General features: G+C 37.4%; 1 protein-coding gene across 10 annotated transcripts; it reads right to left on the reverse strand.

The window, feature by feature from the left end:
• Positions 1 to 1,628: 1,628 nt before the first annotated feature.
• LOC135108295 (cilia- and flagella-associated protein 251-like) lies at positions 1,629 to 23,890 on the reverse strand. Of its 10 annotated transcripts, none has more exons than XM_064019115.1 (15): positions 23,731 to 23,890; positions 20,451 to 20,652; positions 19,280 to 19,531; positions 16,680 to 16,952; positions 16,303 to 16,443; positions 15,445 to 15,495; positions 15,169 to 15,237; positions 14,785 to 14,871; positions 10,183 to 10,554; positions 9,875 to 9,967; positions 8,697 to 8,758; positions 7,349 to 7,405; positions 6,291 to 6,486; positions 5,280 to 5,443; positions 1,629 to 3,163 (listed from the first exon to the last, which is right to left on the reverse strand). In XM_064019115.1, the coding sequence occupies exons 2-15, from the start codon at positions 20,637 to 20,639 to the stop codon at positions 3,136 to 3,138; spliced, it is 2,034 nt and encodes a 677-aa protein (XP_063875185.1). In that variant the 5' UTR covers positions 20,640 to 20,652; positions 23,731 to 23,890; the 3' UTR covers positions 1,629 to 3,135. The 10 variants fall into 10 exon arrangements, with proteins under 10 accessions (XP_063875185.1, XP_063875181.1, XP_063875184.1 ...); XM_064019111.1 differs by having other exon boundaries at positions 10,183 to 10,617; XM_064019114.1 differs by having other exon boundaries at positions 14,785 to 14,874.
• Between the last annotated feature and the right edge of the window lie 204 nt (positions 23,891 to 24,094).

Raw genomic sequence — 24,094 nt, forward strand, 5'->3', positions numbered from 1 at the left:
AACACAGACTGCAAGACTCAGTAGTATGCTACTATTTCAGTGGAAAGGGCTACCGTGTGGATGCTTGCCCAGAGTTACCAGATGGGCAGAGGTGACAACTCCACAGATATCAATCTCTGACTGATTGACTGCCTCCACTTAGGATTAGGCCCCATTCCCTCTCCCAAAATACCACATTACATTCTATTCTTGACAAAGTCTAGTCTACTTCAAACACCTATATTTCAAATCCCCTTCACAGCATTGCACCTTTCACAGCCTAATTCAACACTTGTAACTACCCCCTTTCTTGACATCTTATGTCTCACTAAGTCCTTACCAAGCTACTTAACTTTAATCTTCCTAAGTCTTTCTTATCAATAAAAATAACTATCCACATATTATTCTCTCTCTCTCTCTCTCTCTCTCTCTCTCTAACACCATGTCTTTTGCCATCAAAATACACACACACACACACACACACATACTGCATAGTGTAGTGGTTAGCATGCTCAGCTCACAATCTTCTTAAGAAGACCTGGGTTCGAATCCCGGGTGCGGTGAGGCAAATGGGTGAGCCTCTTAATGTGTAGCCCCTGTTCACCTAGCAGCAAGTAGGTACGGGATGTAACCCAAGAGGTTGTGACCTTACTGTCCTGGTGTGTGGTGTGTCAGTGGTCTCAGTCCTACCCATATATCAGTCCCTATGTGCTCTGAGCTCTTTCCATAGGGTAACGGCTGGCTGTTGTGTATTTAATAAATTAAACACACAACAGTATTATGGTGATGCAGCAACACAATATATAGAATGAATATTCATTTGAATACTTCTTGCCTTATACATATTAAGATTTCATAAAATTTGCTAAAGTGTGTATTTGCAAAATTGTCAAAATTTTGTTTTGTATTATAATTGGAGCCTTTATGCACTACCTTCATAAAAATTCATACATACATACATACATATTATGTAACATGACCTTTTTCAATAATTTTTTCCTTTTAAGTTCAATATACCATAGCCAATTCTTACTGAATTTTTTTTTATTGTAAGTGAATTTTGTTCACTAAGTTCTTTTTATTCTTTTCTTGTAAAGTAAATTAGTTTATTGTCATAGTTCTTTTTATTCTTTTTCTTGTAAAGTAAACTCGTTTATTGTACCACAGCCACAATCCACTCCTTGCTAAGAGTTTTATATAATTTTTTACGGGGGGTCCTAATAAACGCTTTGGCTCAATGGACCCAGCCTTTTTACGTGCTATGGATTCTTTTTCATATGAAATGCTATGGCTTAGTGAATACAATGTATCAAATGTATCAAAAATTTTGATGCAAAAATGGACTTTGTTGGTGTGTGTGTGTTATTCACCTACAGTCATCTGTTAGTCCTGCAAAGTAGCCAGCCATTCCCCTTTGGAAAGAGCTGGAAACTCATAGTGAATAATTTCCACACAAGTCCAAGACCATTCACACACCATACAATGGAACTGCAATGTCACAACCCTTTGGCTTACATCCCATTCCTATTTGCTGCTATGTGAACAAGGGCTACTCATAACAAGGCTCATCCATCTACCTAACCATTCTTGAGACTCAGGAGTTTTTGGTTGTAAAATGAGTGTGCTAACCACAACTGTGTGTGTGTGTGTGTGTGTGTGTGTGTGTGTGTGTGTGTGTGTGTGTGTGTGTGTGTGTGTGTGTGTGTGTGTGTGTGTGTGTGTGTGTGTGTGTGTGTGTGTGCTTATTTTAATGTAAATGTAAATAGTAGGAGAAATCTGAACTAACATTTGGCAAGGCACAGATTGATCACATATACTGAAATGACTGAAAATCTTTAATTACACTTTTCTGCGATGTTCAATCTTCCTTTCTTATAGTTATTTTCATAATTATTACAGTTCTATACTTGCTAACTCTATACCTCTCCCCATCCCAAAGGCTTTCTATTTAATCTTACTTCTACTGTTCCCTTTAATGCATGACTAAACTAGTATCTCCACACTAGATATTCACACAAGTGGGTTGTAAACATGGTTATCAATGTTTCTTTCATAATCAGCTATCATTAAGCCATGAGTAATTAAGATTTATCCATCTTCGATAATGCCACAACTTGCTCTCATTTGTTTTTTCATTGTTTCATTTAGCAATTTCTGCTACTACAAGTACTCTGCTTTCAGTCTTTTCTCTTACACTATCAAATATTGAACATTTTTGTGTAACCTCCTTAAAATTAATGTCATGCATACACAAAATATAAAGTAATTGCTATCAGAAAAGAAAACAACACACAATAGTATACGAAGCAAAAGTTCAAAAGCTACACAAGTTTATGATTAGTCACTACTGCTACAAATGAGGCCAAAGACTACATAAAATCTACTTCTACTCTACAAGTATTCTCTGTTGTACAGATATTCTTTACTAGCACGAACACTGGTAATATATATCCAGTTTCATTGCAATCATCAGAAAAATCATGACACAGCACATCCACTCAGTCTCCTTGATTGGTATATATTAATGCTAAAGTTAGAATGTCCATAGGCACAAAGCAAATTAAAGCAAGTGAGCACCACAACAATGAAAATAGTAGATAATAACCATGATTTAGTGCTTTTTAGGATGTCAAAACTTACTCTTCCACTTCAAGACACCTTTAAACACAAGGAGTAAAATGGAAGAAACAAATGGAATGTTAAGGGAGGTAGTAGGAACAGCGTAACTTTTCACATCACTTATATAAAATGCTACACACTTCTCAGATATAGTGTATTACTTCTGAGGTGTCATGTTAACATCTCCCTTAAAGAAAGACATCAAGATAAAGTGTCAACATAATGCTCTGTCTTCTTGCAAGAGTAAAAATAGAGTAGAGAGTCCCCTGTCCTCTTGTTCTATTCCTTTCAGTGATCTTTAACAAACAAGCTGGGAATAAAATAATAATAATAATATTCCAGCCTGACTATAATGTGCAGACAGGCTGTGTCCCTCCACTACCAACAAAAGAAATATTCTGAAGTATCTGATGTCTTTGAAGTAGTGGAAGAATAAGTAATTTCCCTTATAAAATGGCAAGATTTAAAACAACATAAAACTAACAGTGATTGCCAGTTTCATATCTGCAGTACCAGTGATGTTGTCTGTTGTTGCTTCTATGCAGACTGCAGTAACTTCAGACCCCTGTGATGGAGAAAAGACAATGGAAGTCAGTTATGCCCCCATGACATAGAAAAGACAATAAAAATCAGGAAAGCATAACAATAAACCTGAAATGACAAAGTGATAGTGCAAGGTGTCAATGATAACCCTGCACTTAATAAAAATGGGATGGCCACAACAGAACATACTAATCTATTAGAGATGAAGTTAGTTTTCATATGTGACACAGTACACTTGAATATATCCTTAGCTAAGCAGTTTGAAAGCAATTAGATTCATTAAAAGGAACAGATAGTAATGATGTTTTACAGCAATACACAATTACACAAGGCTACATCCCTCAACTGTATGCTGGATTGACATCCCCCACATGTACAAATCTTAACCTCAGAGAGAGAGAGAGAGAGAGAGAGAGAGAGAGAGAGAGAGAGAGAGAGATACAGTCAGTGACACTTGCGATTAGAACTCCTGCTGACATGAGCATCACATTGCAGAAACTGGCAACTCACTCCTCATTCTGAAAAAATCTGCCAGGAGAAAATAACTACATGGCAACCAAGGTTAGTCCCTCACAAATTTTTGAAAGCAGAGTAACAGACTCAGTGTTTGCCATATTGACATATGGGAAAGTTATTTTTTGTGACTTCTCCTTGCTTCAGTTAACAAAACAGCTGTTTATTTGAAACAGAGTTCTACTAAGGTGATGTGTGAAGCCTGGAAAATATACAGGCTGCAGTTACATAGTACGAATGTTAGAATTTCACTAGAATTGTGAAATTAATAGAAAAAAAAACACCACATAACTATTGGCATTGGTGAAAATATGGATCAATGAAGGATGCCAGGATGTGCCTCACCAAAATCATGGTGGTGGGGGCACCCCAAAATGTTTTTTTTTAGTTCTTTTCCTGTAAGCTGAGAATGTACCTTTATCTGTCTCTTGATACCATGCAAGGTGCTGTCAAACATTTCGGGGTGCCCACCACCATGTTTGTGGTGAGATACATCCTGGTGTCCCTCATTGCTCCATTTCTTCACCAATGCACTCGGTCTTTTCACTGACAACAGTTATGTGGATTATTTTTTTATTAATTTCACCATTCTAATGAAACACTAACATTCGTACTATGTAATTGTGACCTATATATTTTCCAAGCATCACACATCACCCCAGTAGAACACTTTGTTTAAAATAAACACAGCCGTTTTGTTAGCCAAAGCAAGGAGTGGTCACAAAAGATAACTTTCCCTTATGTTAACAAGTCAAACACTGAATCTGTTATTCTGTTCTTTCAAACACATGAGGGACTAATCTAAGTTGCCATGTAGTTATTTTCTCTTGGCAGACTTTTTCAGAATGAGGAGTGAGTTGCCAGTTTGTGCAATGTGACGCTCGTGTTGGTGGGAATTCTAGTCACGTGTCACTGACTGTATGTATGCATGCTTAATTTAGATGGGCAACAATGTCTGCCCATACAGTCTTCTTTTGCTTGGAGGTCACCACTTTTATTCATTGTTATATTTTTCTTTCCTCTGTGAGGTTTACAAGGAGCAACATTACATAGCTACAATTTTTTTCATGCTTGAACTGTCTACCATACTCTGCATCCATATTGAGAATACAAGTGGCATGCTAGCCTGGCAGGAAGAACGGCACTTTGTTTACATCTATCAAATTATTGACATGTCCAGAAATGACATATTGCTCTTAAAAATTATCAGAAATAGTCTAGAATTACTTAGAAATATTCAAGATTAATTCACAAGTATAAACTGCCACTAAAAGAGTTACATCTTGTTACATTTGATTGATATTAATGTTGGTACATTTAGAAAAGCTGCTACATTAGCTATATTTCTACTGCTAGGAGTAACTTTTACTTTGGAAGTAAAAGTAGGTTTTAGGAGCAACTTCTAGGAGCAAAGTTGAGGATGAAAGCACTCCTGTGAGTGATCCTAGGAGTACTCTTAGGAGTCTTTATTAATGCAGGTTCTGAGCTCTTTCCATTAGAGAATAGCTGATTGGGTGACCAGCAGCTGACTATAGGTGAGTGACACAATATCAGACCAACAAACATGTACAAAACATCAGCTCAACACACACACACACACACACAATATCAGACCAGCCACTCACTCAAGCAAGCATTTGTAGACTTTTGTCTCTCCACAGAATAATTCATAGTTCTTGACAAAAGTGCGTTTGAAGTCCATGGGTCTCTGCATCACCTTCCTTGTCAAATACTCAACCACTACAGGAGGGAACTGCAACAACACTAAATTACTCAGTGGCATCTCATCCTGTGGAGTAGGGAGAGATCATATGAGAGCAGGCAGTGATAATGTAAAAGTAAAGAGGACTATAAGAAGATAACTAAGTTCTGGAAGCATACTGTTTTATATGAGAGTATTAAGACACCTCTGAAACTAAATTAGCCAAACTTTTGGAATCTTCTCTATAATTTTCCTTTAGGGAACAGCTTAATTAGATTTTTCATTAATTTCTTTCCTTGGCTGGACTCCTTAACATGATTTTTTTAAATAAATACTTATGGGTGGCATGGTTGCCAGAAAACTGGTGTGGAGAGAGAGAGAGAGAGAGAGAGAGAGAGAGAGAGAGAGAGAGAGAGAGAGAGAGAGAGAGAGAGAGAGAGAGAGAGAGAGAGAGAGAGAGAGAGAGAGAGAGAGAGAGAGAATGAGCACTGGCAAGAATATTGGAAACTATCAAAGAAATACACATGAAAGGTGATGTAAACAAAATTCTCAGGATCAGTAATTGATAGAACAAGAAATAATAAGTTAAACTTGAAAAAAAGTCAGATTTAAAGAAGACAGAAAGGGATTGGTTCTCAAATTGTGACAGATGAATAGAATAGACTCAGTAATCAAGTCACAATTGCTGCATCATCAGAGAGCTTTAAAAGATGATTAGATAAATTTATGAATGAGGATGATAGGTGGAAATAGGTAGATGTGTTTCATACTGGGACCACAATCTGTAGGCCTGATGGCTTCTTGCAGCTTCCCTTATTTTCTTGGGTTCTTAATTTATTGAAATAGAAAGTCATGATTTCCATTTATGCTAGACAGAATTCAAAATGCAGCTAATGATGCCAGAAATTAGTTGAAGAAAGGCACACACACTTACAAGATTATTACGCCAGCTGAGTGGGGAATAAAAGGTTTTGGGATCACTGTTGCCACATCTCTGACACTGCTTTACATGCCAGTCCACTACACTATTACAGCACAAGTCCATCTTCTCAACACGCTTTGTACAGGCCACTATCTTTTCATTGTAATCTAACTCCATTTGCCCCGTGCAGAGGATTCTTGTATAAAATCTGTGGAGGAATGTAATAGAGGAGTAAAGAAAATTATGTTGTACCATGTCCCTAGTCTTCATCCACAATGATCATTTTGTTTTGTCATAATAATAAATAAATAAATAAATAAATAAATAAATAAATAAATAAAAAATATCAGCATATCTAATCAAAAGAAACATGGTACGTGAAAGATTACAGCTGACAGCCCGACAAACGTAGGCGGTGCAAGGCAAGGGTTTGTTTATGTTTAGGAAAACTCATCGTACTGCACATTGCCTATCCATAATTTTACACCATCTCTGCTCATCCATCCTTTTTCATGAAAATGTACAAAATACCTGGTGGGAATTTTATTTTAGGTTTAGCTTTGTGCTTGAAGATGAAGAAGGTATTTTATTCATTGTACTGTTATATCACTGCCTCAGTTGTCTGGTGCTCACTAACTTAAACTTCACCACAGATGGTTTCGTGGTTTGGATGTTGTCTTATATCACCGTTATCAGCTAAAACCATTAAATTCAAATAAAAATTTGGGGTTTGTTTGATCTGAAAGTTATCTTATCCACTGAAATATACAGTATGTACACAGGCATATGATACATTTTTGTATGTATTGATACCTATGACTTTATTTAGGAGGAGGAGGAGGAAAAGAAGGAAGCATGGCAGTATCATGCTGCACTCCTCTTAATAATGCAATATGTATAATTTATGAGATTCTGTGCATGGCAATGATACTGGTAGTTGTATATTGGTGGTAGTGAACATATGATGATGGTAAAGTTGTTAGTGATGGTTGTAGTGATGGTAGCAATAATGGCAATTATGATTGTGGTGTAGTAGTGGTGGAAGTAACACAATCTTCCCTGATACTCACATATCTCCATCTTCATCCCCTTTTACCAGATCTTCATTCTTCATTTTAGCAAATCTTCTAGAAGTGAAAAGAACACCATATTACTTTCAGAAACTCCTTCATTAATAGAAAGTTTCAAAATCTTTTAAGAACTAAATCTCCTCATGACTTCTGGCACCTAGCCAAAAACATCTCTAATAACTTTGCTTCTTCTTTCCCTCTTACTTCAACCAGCTGGCACCACTGCTATCACATCTTCTCTAAAAGCTGAACTCTTAGCTCAAACTTTTGCTAAAACTCTACCTTGGATGATTCAGGGCTTGTTCTTTCCTCTCCTTTCTTTCTTTCTCTCATTCCTATTCTGTCCACCTCTCTAATGCAAGAGTTAACCAGTATTCTCAATTATTCGTCCCTTTCTGGTAGACTCGGGAATTTCTTGCCTGCTTCTGTGTTTCCACCTTCCTATGACTTTAATTCTTTCAAGAGGGAGGTTTCAAGACAATTATCCATTAATTTTAGACTACTGCTTTGGAGCCTATTCGTGGACTAGCATCTCAGTGGGCCTTTTTTTTTTTTGCCCTTGGCCAGTGTCCCTCCTACACAAATTTTTTTTTTTTTTTAATAAATAAATAAAGATTTCCTTTAAGTTGACTGCCCAGACAGCAAAGTTTTCATCTGTCCCTGTTCTAACATTCCATCACTGCATGGTGAAAACTTTGCACATCCTCTCTCTCTCCTCTCTCTCTCTCTCTCTCTCTCTCTCTCTCTCTCTCTCTCTCTCTCTCTCTCTCTCTCTCTCTCTCTCTCTCTCCTCTTCAATACTTGTCCATTCTTACCTATTTTGATAGCTTTCTGCTCATATTTTACCATTTACTTCCACACCTGTACACTTCACCATTCAACTACCCCACAATCTATTCCTTTCATAGTTTTACCCATATAAAATTCTCATACATTCACAATGTTTTCCTCATCCTATTTTGACAGCCTGCATGCTCCACTAATGTGACTTGCCTTCACTGAATATATTAGTGAATGATATGCTGCATTCATAGCCATCTTTGGTGGATGCAATTTTTTTTCTTTTTTTTCCCTTTATTAGATGCTGGCAAATTACAAACACACACACACACACACACACAAAAGTGGGAAAGAGGGATGCAAAAATGGTCACTGAACTGCTATACTTATGCTCCTATTCATATTCTCTTCATTATCTCCATAGTCTAAAAATAACCTACATGATAACTTAAACTATTCATCAATGAGAGTGTAATAAGTAAATATAACAATCAAGTAACTCTAGCATGGCTGGTTACATATACAGTAACTTGGATATGATAACACAAGTATGTAAAAAGAAACTTACTTAATATGAAGATCAAGCACGTCTTTGTCAAGAACTTCTTCTAGTTTATGATGGCAGCCATTCTACAGGGGGAAAAATATTATAGATGCACTGATAATGCGCATAAATGACAGATTTATGTGTGTCGGGGAAATGAAATAACTGTAGGTGTTACTTGCAGAATAAAATTGAACTCAAGTACACTTACTTAACAGAGATGAAGCCAGTGATATACAAAACAAAAATCATATGTGCAAATTAGCAAGTACAGTGGAACCTCAGTTCTCGAACTTAATTCATTCCTGAGTGCCATTTGAAATCTGAAATGTTCGAAAACTGAAACTATTTTCCCCATAGGAATCAATGTAAAATGGATTAATCTGTTCCCAGACACCAGTCTACACTGTCTTAGCAGCTTATGACAGACACTCCCACAGTCAAGATGGCTGCTTCAAATCTCCAGCTCACAAATTATTTATCCAGAGAGGATGTAATGAATGAACTTAGTGACACAGAACTCATCAGAAGATACTGTTTAGACCAATCTAGTGAGGGAAGCCTTACAGAGGGATACAGAGAGGAGCAACCCACTTACTACCAAAATGAAGGTGATCATAACACTTAGACATTTTGCTGCTGGGAAAAGCTACTGGAAAAATGCAGTTGTGCAGTAGTGATGGTGTTGGGGTGATCAAGAGAGATCAGGATTACTCCTAAGTGCTGAAAATTGTTTGTTTACATCAAGGCTTTTCAAATAAGATCACATTTACTTTATTTCAAAGATTGAATTGCTGTATTACACTCAGTGTCTCTCCTCCAAATATATAAAAATGAAGTAGATACTTATAGAAATTATAAATTAGTAAGTAATAAATGATGGCTTTTGCTGTCTTTTAATATTTGAAATCTAGTAACTTTGTTCTAGAACAGTAATGGTACCACAACTGAAGCAATAATGAGTTCAAAATTTTGTTTCAAAACCAAATCATTTGAAAAGGGATGCATTCAGTAACTGAGGTTCCACTGTACTACTAAATCAATGTCTAATTTGAAATCTTGGTTCAGTGAACATTCAAATGAATATCTACAAGACAACATCAGAGTGAGTAAGATTTGATGATGGCAGAGTTGAATGTGATAGCAATATTACTGCAAATTTTTTGGTAAACAATTTAAAAAAAATGTCTTGAGAAACTCACCCGAATTTCCAAGAGGTTCCTTATGATACTATCAATTGTACTATCATGGTGGGAAATTTCAAGGGGGTCCTCCTCCAAGACAAAGTTCATAATCTGAAGAAAATTAAATGAGATCAGAAGAAGGAATGAAAATGAAAAGAAAGCTGCATAAAAGCATTGGTCCTGTTTGTGATAAGCTATAATACAAGAGTAAAGGAATAAATATGTGCAAGAAGGAATTGCCTGGATACAGGAGAGGTGGTCAAAATATTTTATAAAATTCAATGCTGTTAATTTTTATATCTATTCTGTTTTGTTCCTCTTCTCACCTCTTCAATATCATCTTCCGAATGACTGACAGGAGTTGGAGATGTGGTGGGTTGTGGGCTAACGGGGGGAGTGAGGTATGATGAGTGTGGCCCCTGGCTCTGGCTGGAGTGGGAGGTGGAAAGAATCTGCACAGGGGATGGTGACTCCTGGTAGGACTGTGGTGAGAGAATTTGTGGTGATCCTTGGTAGTAGGATGTGGCTTGGCTTTCCTGGTACTGAATCCTCTGGTGGAAGGATGAGGCTTGGTTGTCCTGCTGTTGGTGGTAGAGTACAGGCTGGCAGTCCTGATACTGTGAGTTATGGGAGAGATCTTGTTGGTATGGTGAGGGTTGGCTTTCTTGATACTGGGGGCTATTGATGTGCATGGTGTCCTGGTAACCCAGAAGAGATTCTGCATTGTAGCCACAAGACACACTGGGCATGTCATCTTCCCCCTGATATATTAACAGTGAATTAAATCAATCCTCCACTTTAGAATGATACTTGTGATAACAGTAATGTCTGACATTAATAATGAATAATCATCATCATGCAATAGCAATAACACTGGTCATGACAATTACAACAATGATTATGATGATAATGTATTTAAGTATCTATCTAATTTCTCTGCAGAGAAGGGCAATCAAAACAAAGCATCCACAAAAGTATATAAATTCTCTCTCTCTCTCTCTCTCTCTCTCTCTCTCTCTCTCTCTCTCTCTCTCTCTCTCTCTCTCTCTCTCTCTCTCTCAGTTAAACTGAACTCTATCCAAGCCACTGAGCTTCTACAGGAGTACGGGACAGAGCCTCACTTATTATCTTTGCACGAAGGTCACTTCTTACAACAGTAACAACCATTATCATCATTGCTATTACAACTGTTCATATTGCTCCTGACATCCCAAAACTGTGCAGAAAAGACAAAAATGTCCATCATATCCTTTTTTGAGAGAGAGACAGAGAGAGAGAGAGAGAGAGAGAGAGAGAGAGAGAGAGAGAGAGAGAGAGAGAGAGAGAGAGAGAGAGAGAGAGAGAGAGAGGCCAATGTCACAATTAGTTTGTGTCTCCCTCATCAGCTCACTTCAATTGGAATGAAATAATAAAGCACCATCAGTTCACATGTTTCCTTACATTCACTCCTTGGCTCATGTATATTCCTGCAAACATACAACTGACAGTCTTTCTCACACCTCTGAATACATTTAAATATTCATTATTTTAAGCATTTATTCACATGCTACCAAACTCCTCTCTCTCTCTCTCTCTCTCTCTCTCTCTCTCTCTCTCTCTCTCTCTCTCTCTCTCTCTCTCTCTCTCTCTCCATTATTATTATTATTATTATTCTATGATTTTTTTAATAATAATAGCAATAATAATAATAATAACAATAATTAATAACAATGATTAGTAATTAAAATAATACTTTCTTTTTCATGTAGGAGGGGCACCTGCCAAGGGCAACAAAAATCCAATGGAGAGAGAGAGAAAAAAAAAAAAAAAAAAAAAAAAAAAAAAAAAAGGCCCACTGAGATGCTGGTCCCAGAATAGGGTCCAAAGCAGTAGTCAAAAATTGAAGGATAAAAGTCTTGACACCTCCCTTTTGAAGGAGTTCAAGTCACAGGAAGGTGGAAATACAGAAGTAGGCAGGGAATTCTAGAGAAAGGGATGAATGATTGAGAATACTGGTTAACTCTTGCATTAGAGAGGTGGACAGAATAGGGGTGAGAGAAAGAAGAAAGTTTTGTGCAGTGAGGCCATGGGGGAGAGGAGGTATGCAGTTAACAAGATCTGAAGAACAGTTAGCATGAAAATAGCGGTAGAAGATAGCAAAAGATGCAACATTGCAGCATTGAGAAAGAGGCTGAAAACAGTCAGTTAGAGGAGAGGAGTTCATGAGACGAAAAGTTTTTGATTCCACCCTGTCTAGAAGAGTGGTATGAGTGGAAACTATAACATCAAGGTCAAGATCAGACCAAAAATTTTAGAGAGATCAGAAGTCAGATACTCTGTGGCTTCCCTGATGTGAACTGTTTACTTCCTAAAGGATTGGATGTCTATGAAAAGACGTGGAAAAGTGCAGGGTGGTATCATCAGCATAGGAGTGGATAAGAGATGAAGTTTGGTTTATATCATTTATGAATAATAGGAAGAGAGTGGGTGACAGGCCAGAACCCTGAGGAATGCCTCTGTTAATAGATTTAGAACAGTGACTGTCTACCACAGCAGCAATAGAAAGGTCAGAAAAGAAACTTGAGATGAAATTACAGAGAGAAAGATAGAAACCATAGGAGAGTAGTTTCAAAATCAAAGCTTTGTGCCAGACTCTATCAAAAGCTTTTATGTCCAAGACAACAGCAAAAGTTTCACCAGAATCTCTAAAAGAGGATAACCAAGATTCAGTAAGGAAAGCCAGATCACCAGTAGAGTGGCCTTGACAAAACCCATACATGTGATCAAATAGAAGGTTGTGAAGTCATACATGTTTAAGAATCTTCCTGTTGAGGGTAGATTAAAAAACTTTAGATAGGTAGGAAATTATAGCAATAGGGAGATAGTTTGAGGGATTAGAATGGTCATTCTTTTAAGGAACAGGCTGAATGTAGGAAAACTTCCAGCAAGAAGGAAAGGTAGATATTGATAGAGTTGAAAGAGTCTGACTAGGCAAAGTGCAAGCATGGATACACAGTTTTGGAGAACAATAGAATGGACCCCATCAGATCCATAAGCGTTCTGAGGGTTTAGGCTAGTGAGGGCATGTAGAACGTCATTGCGAAGAATTTTAATAGGTAGAAAGAAGCAATCAGAGAGTGGAGGAGAGGGAGGAACAAGCCCTGAATCATCCAAGGTAGAGCTTTTAGCAAAGGTATGACCAAAGACTTCAGCTTTAGAGATAGATGTGATAGCAGTGGTGCCATCTCGTTGAAATAAAGAAGGAAAAGAAGAAGCAAAGTTACTGGAGATGTTTTTGGCTAGGTGCCAGAAGTCTTGAGAAATTTTGACACTTTCTGTTAATGAAGGAGTTTTGGCTAGTTGGAAAACAAACTTGGCATGGTTCTGGGCAAAAAATATAAAGAGCATGAGATTCTGGTAATGTAAGGCTCAAGTACTTTTTGTGGTCCACCTTTCTATCAAGTGTAGCACGAGAACAGGCTGTGTTAAACCAAGGTTTGGAAGGTTTAGGTTGAGAAGAGAGTGAGGAATGCACACCTCCATGCCAGATATTATCACCTCTGTTATGCACTTGGCACACAGAGATGGGTCTCTGACACGGAAACAGTAGTCATTCCAAGGAAAATTAGCAAAATACCTCCTCAGGTCCCCCAAACTAGCAGAGGCAAAATGCCAGAGGCAGCTCCACTTGGGGGTATCTAGAGGAGGGACTGGAGTGTTATAACAAGATACAGATATGAGATTGTGATCAAAGGAGCCCAATAGAGATAACAGGGTAATAGCATTAGCAGAAGGATTAGAGATTAGGAAAAAGGCAAGAATGTTGGGTATATCTCCAAGACCGTCACAAATGCGAGTAGGTTATTGCACCAATTGCTCTAGGTCATGGAGGATAGCAAAGTTAATGGCTAGTTCACCAGGATGGTTAGTGAAGGGAGAGGAAGACCAAAGTTGGTGATGAAAATTGAAGTTTCCAAGAATGGAGATCTCCGCAAAAGGGAAGAGAGTCAGAATGTGTTCCACTTTGGAAGTCTAGTCAGAAAATTTTTTATAGTCAGAGGAGTTAGATGAGTGGTATACAGCACAAATTAATTTTGTTTGAGAGTGACTCTGTAGTTGTAGCCAGATGGTGGAAAACTCCGAAGATTCAAAAGTGTGGGCATGAGAGCAGGTTAAATTGTTATGCACGTAGACACAACATCCAGGTTTGGATTGAAAATGAGGATAAAGAAAGTAGAAAGGAACAGAAAAGGGGCTATTGTCAGTTGCCTCAGACACCTGTGTTTCACTGAGGAAAAGATGAGGTTTAGTAGAGGAGAGGTGGTGTTCTACAGATTGAAAATTGGATCTAATACTGCAAATGTTGCAGAAGTTAATGAAGAAAAAGTTGAGGGGGTGTCAAGACACTTAGGGTTAATACCAAAGGAGCAGTCTGACCTGGGGGCATTTGTGGAGTGAAGGGTGTGTGTAATTAGGTGCTTGTAGTTTTGTGAAAAGGAAGAGAGTTGTCTTTAGAGGCCTGGCTGTGACTGCCCCCCCTTGTGTTGTGAGACACAAGTGAGGTCACAGCTGGGTTCACAACACCCAATGATCCAATGCTTTAGACCTCACTGGGAGTAACTATTGTTTTGGCAGGTGCCTACTGTCTCCTCCTCATGTTGGTATTAGTCATCAGATAAACTAAAACGTCTAAAAACCTATTTTCTCAAGTCCCTCATTCTAGTCTAAAACCCATTCAAGTCTAAAACCTATTTTCTCAATTCTCATTCTGTTAACTATTTTATTATATATCAACAAATTCCACCTATCATTTCCTTTCTCTCACTTTTCGTATCTCCAAATACTTCCTGCTTTGCATAATCACCAAACATTTTTTTTTCTTCTCAAACTCACATTTGTTGTTTATTGCACAATTACCAACAAATACCAATAATAACAGATATACTAACTGAGGTGCAGGAGACAGGGCTGTATTCCCCAAGGCTTGGGATGAAAGTTTTGCCACTCAGTGCATCAAGCTGAGTACTTCCATGCCACTGCTTGAGAGCAAACACAGGATAGAAGGAAAGAAGATTAGCTAACTACACAGGCATAAGCCAAGACACAACCAGCCAAGAATATTACTATGGCAAATGATAGTAACAAAAAAATATATTAAGAGGATTAGAGCTATTGATGCTGAACTACATTAAGGAAATATCACCATACTTTTGAGAACAACTGTTAGATGTTAGTAGCACACTGCATGCAAATGATTATTCTTAAGGATGTGTTTATTACCAAATGTGTGTGTGAGGTTTTGATACATGCTACATGATTATCATAATACTCACCTCACCCAAAGCACCAGTGGGAGAGGAGCCAGCATAGCCTCCCTCCTGTACATGCTTGGGAGCCCACAACTGACAACAAAACAAATAGAAGTTACTATTACAATAAATACAGTGTTAAAAATAAAGCTAATAAGAGAGTAAATGATAAAAAAGGCACAATGGCTGAATATAGTGTCTTAACTGATGCATCAAATCAATACTTAATTATATGACAAAAAACTAATATGAAGTGAATCTATAGTCAAGATCAATAGCTGAGTAGTATATCACACTCACTTGTTCAGTGTTTTTTTCCTTCAGTCCTAAGTCCTCTGATCTGATATGGATCTATCAACAGTTAGATTTTTAGTAAAGATATTGTCAGCAAAAGACTTGAGATTAAAGGAAAGCAAAAAATTGTGGAAATGAGTACAAAAGATAACTTGAACTCTGACTATAATTGTACAATGAATAAAATAGCAGGTAGTCATTAATAAGTTTCAGGGGCAGGCACTAAGTGACATACTCATAAAACTTTTCCATTAGTATGCCACTTGAAAACTGTATTGTAACAGTACCTGCCCATGACATTCAACACGGAAGATATGAAACATTTATTTACCTATATTTACCTATATATCTGATACCCGTTTTTAAGAACTCCCATCAAGGGGAAGGCCATGACAGGCTTAAACAGGGAAGCAGCCGACCACTTCATAAAAGGATAGCTGGGAAACATATGACAACAACTGCAACCACAGCCCTGTTTATAAAGAGCATTTACACCAAGGCTTATCAATAACGAGATCAATAGTAGGTAATACCCAAATCTTAAATAAGGAATAGAAAAAGAGAAAAGTCTGACTATAACTCCAGCTAACCCTGTTTTTAAAGAATATTTACAACACAACTTCACAACACTGATGCTAAGAGCCTCAGGTCCAACACATAATATTTCACACGGGACTTCACACTAACAATTTCAATAAATAAATAAGTGACTAAACTCTCCACTTGCTCAGCCCACTCTAAACACTTTCATAACACTTCATAGTTCAGTGTATAGTGAGTTTTTGTTACTAAGGACATTTCCATTTGCTAGCAAAGAACTCTTCTCTCTCTATCTCTCCTCTCCTCCCCCGACTAATGACTTACCATAGGGTACTGATGTGGCTGGGACCACATCTGATTTTCATGGTATTGCTGCTGATGCTGCTGCTGCTGCTGCTGCTGCTGCTGCTGCTGCTGCTGGTAAGCCTCGGCACCCATGTAGTTCATATAATTCTGACCCATAACCTGCATGATAAAAAGGCTTGGGTAAGTGTAAGCATTTGTAAAGCTGAAATAAATGATGATGATGATGATGATGATGATGATGATGATGATGATAATAATAACAGTAATAACAACAAAAACAACAACAACAATAATAAATCCACACATTAATACATCCAATAAGGATACACTGGATAAATGATCAGTTAAAGAAAAAAAATAATAAACAAAAACAAATACAGAGAAGAAAAACTCACATGAGCAAAGCCTCGGGAGCGAAGTTTTCTGTCTTTTGGCTGAGGCTGAACATTCTGATCATCTTCACCAGTAGGATTCTCACTATCAGACACTTCCTCCTCCTTTGTATATTCTTCCTTGTCCTTTGTTACGTCTTCATCATCAGACACTACCTCTTTCTCCTCCTCCTCCCCTTTGAACTCAAATTTATCCTGCAACTTTCCTTCATTTTCCTTTACTTCATCCTCTTCCTCTTCTTTGCCATATTCACTCTCTTTAGATTCTTGAAATACCTTAAAACATGACATTATCATTAGTTATTTACAGTATGATCTCACATCTAACAAGTAACAGGTACCAAAAAATAATCATTAAATACAAATTCATAAGATGAAAATAAGACTAAAGAAAAATAAGACATAAGAAAAATAGACTAAAGCCCTATTTTCACTCATATTGGTATTGGCATTAAGTCAAACATATGGTTACAAAGTAAATAAGAGATGATATGAACAACTTGCATGTGAGTGATCAAATAGGGTGTCAAGGTAAGATAAAAGGTTATATCGCAGGCAGATGGGAGACTACACCTGGTCCACTCTCTTAAGTCCACTTCTGCCACCGTCACCACCACCATCCTCTCTTTCTTTGTTAACATTCTTTTCTTTCCCAGCAAATCTAGAAAAATCAGGAGAATCGCCAAGATTATGTTGTCATCATCATACCTCACAGTCTCTTGTCCTTCATATTCATCCAGATTTGTTTAAATATTGGGTGATAACTGATTATCTCCTTTCATTAACTTACTTTCCATAATTTTCACTCAGCTCCTAGTTTTGGGGGTGGTGTGAGTGGAGGGCAAGTGGACAATAATGATGTCACGCACTCAGCTAAGTGAACATAAGATAAGAAATAAGGGAAGCTGCAACAAGCCATAAGGCCTACAAATGGTAGTTCCTGTATGAAATATAACTACATATTTCCACCTACCATCCCCATCCATGCTTCACATGTATGGGGGCTTCCAATTATACTGCTCTTTTGACAGGGTCGAATCAAGAGTATTTCTTCTTATCAAGTCCTCTCCTCGGACTGACTGTCTTCAGCCTCTCTCTCATAACTGCAATGTTGCATCTCTTGCTGTCTTCTAACGCTATTTTCATGTTAACTGCTCTCCTGATCCTGCTGACTGCATGCCTCCCCTCCTCCTGCAGCCTCATTGCATAAGACTTTCTTCTTTCTCTCACCCCTATGCTGTCCAGCTCTCTAATGCATTTTCTGAGCAGGAAGTTAATGAGTACAACTAAGTATTTTTAAAAAATGGCAGCCATGCCTAGCCAATCACATTGTCTGACAGATAGTATCTGGTTGATCACTGGTTAATCACAGCTCACATTGCAGCACTCTTTCCAGTACATATTCAAACACCACAGCATGAATACTCAATTATGCTTCTTATTTAGTGCTTTTTTTCATTAGCATACACTTTTCTGCAAGCAAGAGTAATATTAGGTGATACTGATCAGCCCAGTAGATCACCTGGCATGCCAAAGAAGCATAACCCTGAAAACTGGACAAAAAATGTTGAAAAAAAAAAATCTAAGCCAAGAATATACTAGTCTTCATTCTGGTAGAGTTGTTAAGGCAAAGGTCTGTATAAGTATTACAGTTTCTTGGAAGTAGAAAATTAAATATTATCCTTTTTTGTCACTATTATTATGCAGTTCATACTGTACACCTATATTCTATTTTATCCTGTTATCATTCTCTCTATCAGATTCTATTTTTTTTGTGTTGGCCATATCCAACAACATTCTTTAGCATTATGTATGAGTTTCATTGCATTACATAAAGTATTTGTTTTTTTATTTCTTAATGAGTTATGACAGTGAATGCGATCATACTCAAATTGGAGAAAACCACATTTATTGTTTCATCACTCGAAATACTGATAAAATGTAGCATTTTTTGTGGGCTCACTCCAGTCAAGACACTCAGCTACTTTTTCATCCAAAATCCATCTATAATATACTATTTTGAACACTGTAAAACTTTGAATGCCATTTTCTCAGTTTTTTTTTTTTATATGTGGCACTTTATCAACTACCTACTGCTCACCACATCACACACACATCTGCCCACCACACAAACAGTATTCCTCCTCTCCACTGCAATGGCATGCAACCATGTGTCACTATCCTCAGTCACTTAGTAAACTTGCTTGTGTCATCATCCCCACTGCCCTGCACCACATCTTCACAACTGTACTGTAAGATCATAAGCTTTTTCTTCACCATGGCTCCTAAGAGACCTGCAGAGAAACTGACTGGAGACACTCCACAGTGCACAAGGAAGGTGATGACTCTGAAGGAGGTTAACAGACTAAGCAAATTTTGTGAAGGCATGTCTTATGTTGCTGCAGGGCAAATGGTTTTTCTTTACTTAAACAAGGTTTTGCGGGTTCAGTTGTATTCTGCATGGGGGGGCACTAATTCTCCTCAGATTTTCCTTATTCATGGGTATGTCTGTTACCTAACTCCCATGGATAATAAGGAATGACTATACAGGAAAAAAGAACAACAATCATTTGGAGTAACATAGGGAAGAAACATCCACTGACCTCACTGTCTGCCAACTTCTTACTCTCACAGGAAATTTTAATCTCCTTCACAGCTCTGATTCTCTTCTCATTGTCTTCCTCCTCATCACTGTCCCTCTCTCCTTCTTTATCCCTCTTGTCCTTCTCTTCTTCTTGCTCTACTTGCTTTTCCTTCTCTTCTTCCTGTTCTACTTGCTTTTCTTTCTCTTCTTTCTGTTCTACTTGCTTTTCTTTCTCTTCTTCCTGCTCTACTTGCTTTTCTAAGTCTTCCACCTATAAGTAGAAAAGAAAATATAAAGCAGACATTTTCAAGATTAAAAAAAAAAAATAATAAAACTAAATATCAAACAGATCCTGGAAGGTTGACTAAAAATGAGTTTTGTAATTTCCTGTCCATCCGTCCACCAGGCTCACCAACATTACCAACACTGAAACATTAAGGATGAAACATTACCAACCTAAAACATTACTTTCCTCATATGCCCCCTTTGGAGCATCATGAAAACACTGAGCAATTTATATGAAGGTGGGTAATGACAGGCACAAGACACTCAAGGTAAACATGTGACACCAATACACTACTAAAAGGGCCAAGATGATAACCAAGACACAAGTGGATTTTTGGTTGACCTCAACTTCCCCATCATTATAATTACATCTAATATTTCCCTTAACAACCACTAAAGGAAGGTCCTTCATTATTTGTGTCACAAAGTCATAATAACAGTAGTACAATTATAACACTTCTGTTTTCCTCCATAAGAAAACCTTGAACTTTTATATTGTTTATCTTACTTTTTGGGCTCTCTTCTTTAATTATCATTAAAGCCCATTCATCTCCAGCACGCAAGATTGCTCTTATACCTAACTGTCCTCCTTACTAATAAGAGAGTTGACCACTCTTTCATTCTTTTCACCAAAAAACTCCAGGGTACTTTACCTTATTTTGTTCTTCCACCACTGTATGACTTGAACTTTAGAGATGTATGGTTTTCTTTATTGTTTTTTATATACCTTGGTCAGTTTTCCACTCATGAGAGAGAGAGAGAGAGAGAGAGAGAGAGAGAGAGAGAGAGAGAGAGAGAGAGAGAGAGAGAGAGAGAGAGAGAGAGAGAGAGAGAGAGAGAGAGGACTGTAGGCAGTTTAACCATCACATGGTGGTAAGGAAGGAAAGGTTAGACCTTCATCTTACCTGTACAAGCTTTTCACCCAAGCTGATTTGTGAGAAGCCAGCTTCCAGCCCAGCCAGGTCCTTATGGGAGTCAGTGTGTAGGGTAAGGCAAGTCAGGGAGGAGGTCATGCTTGACAAAGCCTTGTCCTCACTCTCCTTCCTCTTGTTGCTCTCAACTACAAACTCCATATCAGCCTTTGCAGGAGCCATTCTATCCCTCTGTCTGAAAAGTGATAGAGTAACAAGGTGTTATAATATCCTACCTATTAACAACAACAATAAAATAGTACAGCAGCTGCTATTCAATAGCAATGTGTATGTATGTATGCATGCATATATATATATATATATATATATATATATATATATATATATATATATATATATATATATATATATATATATATATATATATATATATGTGTGTGTGTGTGTGTGTGTGTGTGTGTGTGTGTGTGTGTAACAATAATCTTCAATTGAATTGTAATATATATATATATATATATATATATATATATATATATATATATATATATATATATATATATATATATATATATATATATATATATATATATATATATATATATATATGAATTGGCAACTCTAGCAATTTTGGCTAAAACTTCCTGTTCCCACAGTTGCCTATTATGGACTTAAAAACACAATTTATTCTTCCTTTAGTTTTTCTTAACTTCATCCATAGACTTCTGTGTTATTCTCTGACATGGGATGTCTATCTCAAACTGACTACATACAATGGTACTGTACTCAAATCATATCACATTGTCTGTCAGTTTACCATCTAACATCTTGTACTGACACATTTTTTCCTTTGTGTACTGAATTCTTCCACTGCAGCAGCTAGTGATGTTTCTTATACACTAAAATCAAGTGAATTATCTTAAGTTTCTAGCAAATATCTTTCCTTATAACTACTGGTTACATCTCTTATGTGTCTGAACATTTTACATGAAGTGCATGTTGAGAAATTCTACTGATCTATATACCAAGCCTGCAGTTCCACATGAGGTGGCCTGAACAAAACACCTCACACACACACACACACACACACATCATTCACACTTTTAGCCCCTCAACCTCAGTGGAAAGGGATAGCCTTGTGGACCAGCATACTACATCCCAAAAGCAAAACAGAAAAAAACTGGAAGGGAAAAAAAACTTTGCTCATCAGCCATCTATGAAAATAGTTAAAAAGAGAAGATTTTTGAATCTGTCCAAGCTATACTTTTCCCACCTTCTAACCTCTTAACTTCTTATAGCTACATATGTTGTTTTTTATTTCAAAAGGCATGATACTTGATTGCATGTGTGAGCCTTGATCACCTAATAGTGACTTTGCAGCAAAAGATTTTCCTAACACACAGGTTCCTCAGAGTCAAATTATCACATCAACTGTCATCAGAGGGATTACCAATATGGAATGGAGTCCTCCAAGAGCAGTTTCTTGGCCCAATCCTCTTTGTCATTTATACTTGTGATAGTGACCAGGCCCAGTCACCTGTATTATTTAATAAGAGGGCATCCCTACATTTAAGGCTGCTCATCAATGTCATCATGCAGATCACTTTATTTTGAGCATTTTGTATCTCATGTATATGAACTGCAATTAATAATAATACTACATTTTCTTCTAATCATCATATCTTAAATGCTGTGGGCAAGATCCCATACAATAGTGAATGTAGATAAAATTTTAGTAACCTAATGAAACCATAATAAAGGTGTGTGATCATTTCATCAAAAAATGCTGGGCTAGGAAGCCACCTGCCACAGGTTGCTTCAGCCCAAACTCTGACACAGCTGCTTTTTATTGTCCCCTTCTTCACTTATCTATGCAGACAAAAGTATCTTTTCAAAGTTAAATGATGTGCTTGGTACCAATCTGATGTTTCTTCTCAATCTATATCACTAATTTTAACTAGTGATTTTCAAGAGAAACTGAGCGACTATTCATTTAAAGCCCATCATTAAAACTGATGAATAACAGGTGAACATTTTACAAATAATATGCCAGTTTAGATGCTAATGATGCCAAAATTTATAAAATGATTGAGATGGCTGCTGCTACTGCCATGGCTATCATGACTCCATTGTGGACTTCATAGAAGCACTGAGAAACTGATGAAATAAATTTGCCCTGAGAGGCCATCATCTGGGACAAGTGACTGTAACTGAGTACAAAGTACAGTGCCTTAGAGTTAATCAACTGCAATGGTTCTGATGTCTAAGGCACTGTACCTCACATGCAGTCACAGGTTGGCTCCCTAATAATGACCTCTCCTGGCAACTTTATCCTGCTTGTTTCACTTTCTGAAGGCCTCTAACAGGTTCCCAAGGGAGGCATGACTCTGGTGGCAGCAGAAGGGATGGACCCATGTAAAAGCTGCCAAAGCTGTGCAAATCTAACTGGTTACCAGTTTGGCCATAAAAGATCATGGTCCAAGAGACTTTTTTGTCAGTCTTGTCAAGTATGACACCATATGAACCTCTTCCTCTTCAAAACTGTGCTAAGCACAAGATACCATGTCTTCTCTGTTGTGACTAGTGAGAGATTGAGAAGATGGAATCACATACAAGGTTTTGAAAAATAATAGGTGATCCTGTAGTAGATATTGGCAGGTGAGGTGTCATGAGATTATTCAATGTATGGTTGAATTGAATCCAACAATTATATTCCTTGAATAAAGAATAAAACATGTTTGCCAGGCACTGAAGGCTTAAGCAACTCATTCCTATGGTAATGTTACCAAACTGATTTTTGACAGGCAGTATAAGGAAATAAAAAAAATGTTCCAAATCTTAAATATGGAGACAGTCATACCCATCCCATGTGACGTTTACTATAAATACTCCTGTCCTGTTAAACATTTCAGCCATCTCCACTAACTTGATTGAACTATTTGCTATCAAAGAAATACAAGTATAAGTAATTCCAAAATTAGTCTGTGGTTCTTACGTAATCAAGAGTGGTAGTGAGCTATATAATATAGCTCTCTAGACACATTACCTTCCTGTGATCCAGAGCCAACATCATCAAGGATAGTTAACGTTGGTCTATGCAAAGTAAGATCGTCAGATTCATGATACAATCCATTACACCTCCAGTATTAGGAGGCATGCCTACAAATGCACAGCTCTATCACATACTGATAAAAAGCAGGGAAAATTCGTACCAGGAAAAAAGAATAAAAAATTAAATATCTTGAACTAGGCACTTCAAAAGTATCAATACAGCTGAAAAAGCACGTGCGGGGTATTGAAGGGGAATCATCCTCACCTGTTTGCCCTGCGAGGTCCTTACGCTGGTGTGCGAAGCAAGTTAATCAGGACAACAACGCGCACTATGCCTCTCTCTGAGCTTCGTCACTCTCTGATAGCTTTAGAGTCGCAGTGACAGGATGGAGTATGCCCAGTGTTGCCAGACCAAAGGTTTGTCTTTCTTTTTGTTGTACTGTTCACTACATATGAGTTCGGTTGTTTTCTCATTAAACACTGTTTTTCTCGCATTCTCTTACTTTGATTAATTACTACATTATTGCTTGTATGCTTTACAAAAACCGGCTGATAGTTTTTGTAGATAAACTTTTTTTTTCCATTATCAAATATAATCTCTCTCTCTCTCTCTCTCTCTCTCTCTCTCT

This window comes from Scylla paramamosain, chromosome 17 (assembly GCF_035594125.1).
Source record: "Scylla paramamosain isolate STU-SP2022 chromosome 17, ASM3559412v1, whole genome shotgun sequence".
NCBI lineage: Eukaryota > Metazoa > Arthropoda > Malacostraca > Decapoda > Portunidae > Scylla > Scylla paramamosain.

What these genes read in the sequence shown, in the direction of transcription:
- LOC135108295 (XM_064019110.1), bottom strand. Translation starts at nt 20,639, where the DNA reads ATGGCTCCTGCAAAGGCTGATATGGAGTTTGTAGTTGAGAGCAACAAG. An exon ending in GCTCCCGAGGCTTTGCTCAT is followed by an intron (nt 16,444 to 16,679) that starts GTGAGTTTTTCT and finishes TTTATCATGCAG; the next exon opens with GTTATGGGTCAGAATTATAT. An exon ending in AGGAAAAAAACACTGAACAA is followed by an intron (nt 15,238 to 15,444) that starts GTGAGTGTGATA and finishes TTTTGTTGTCAG; the next exon opens with TTGTGGGCTCCCAAGCATGT.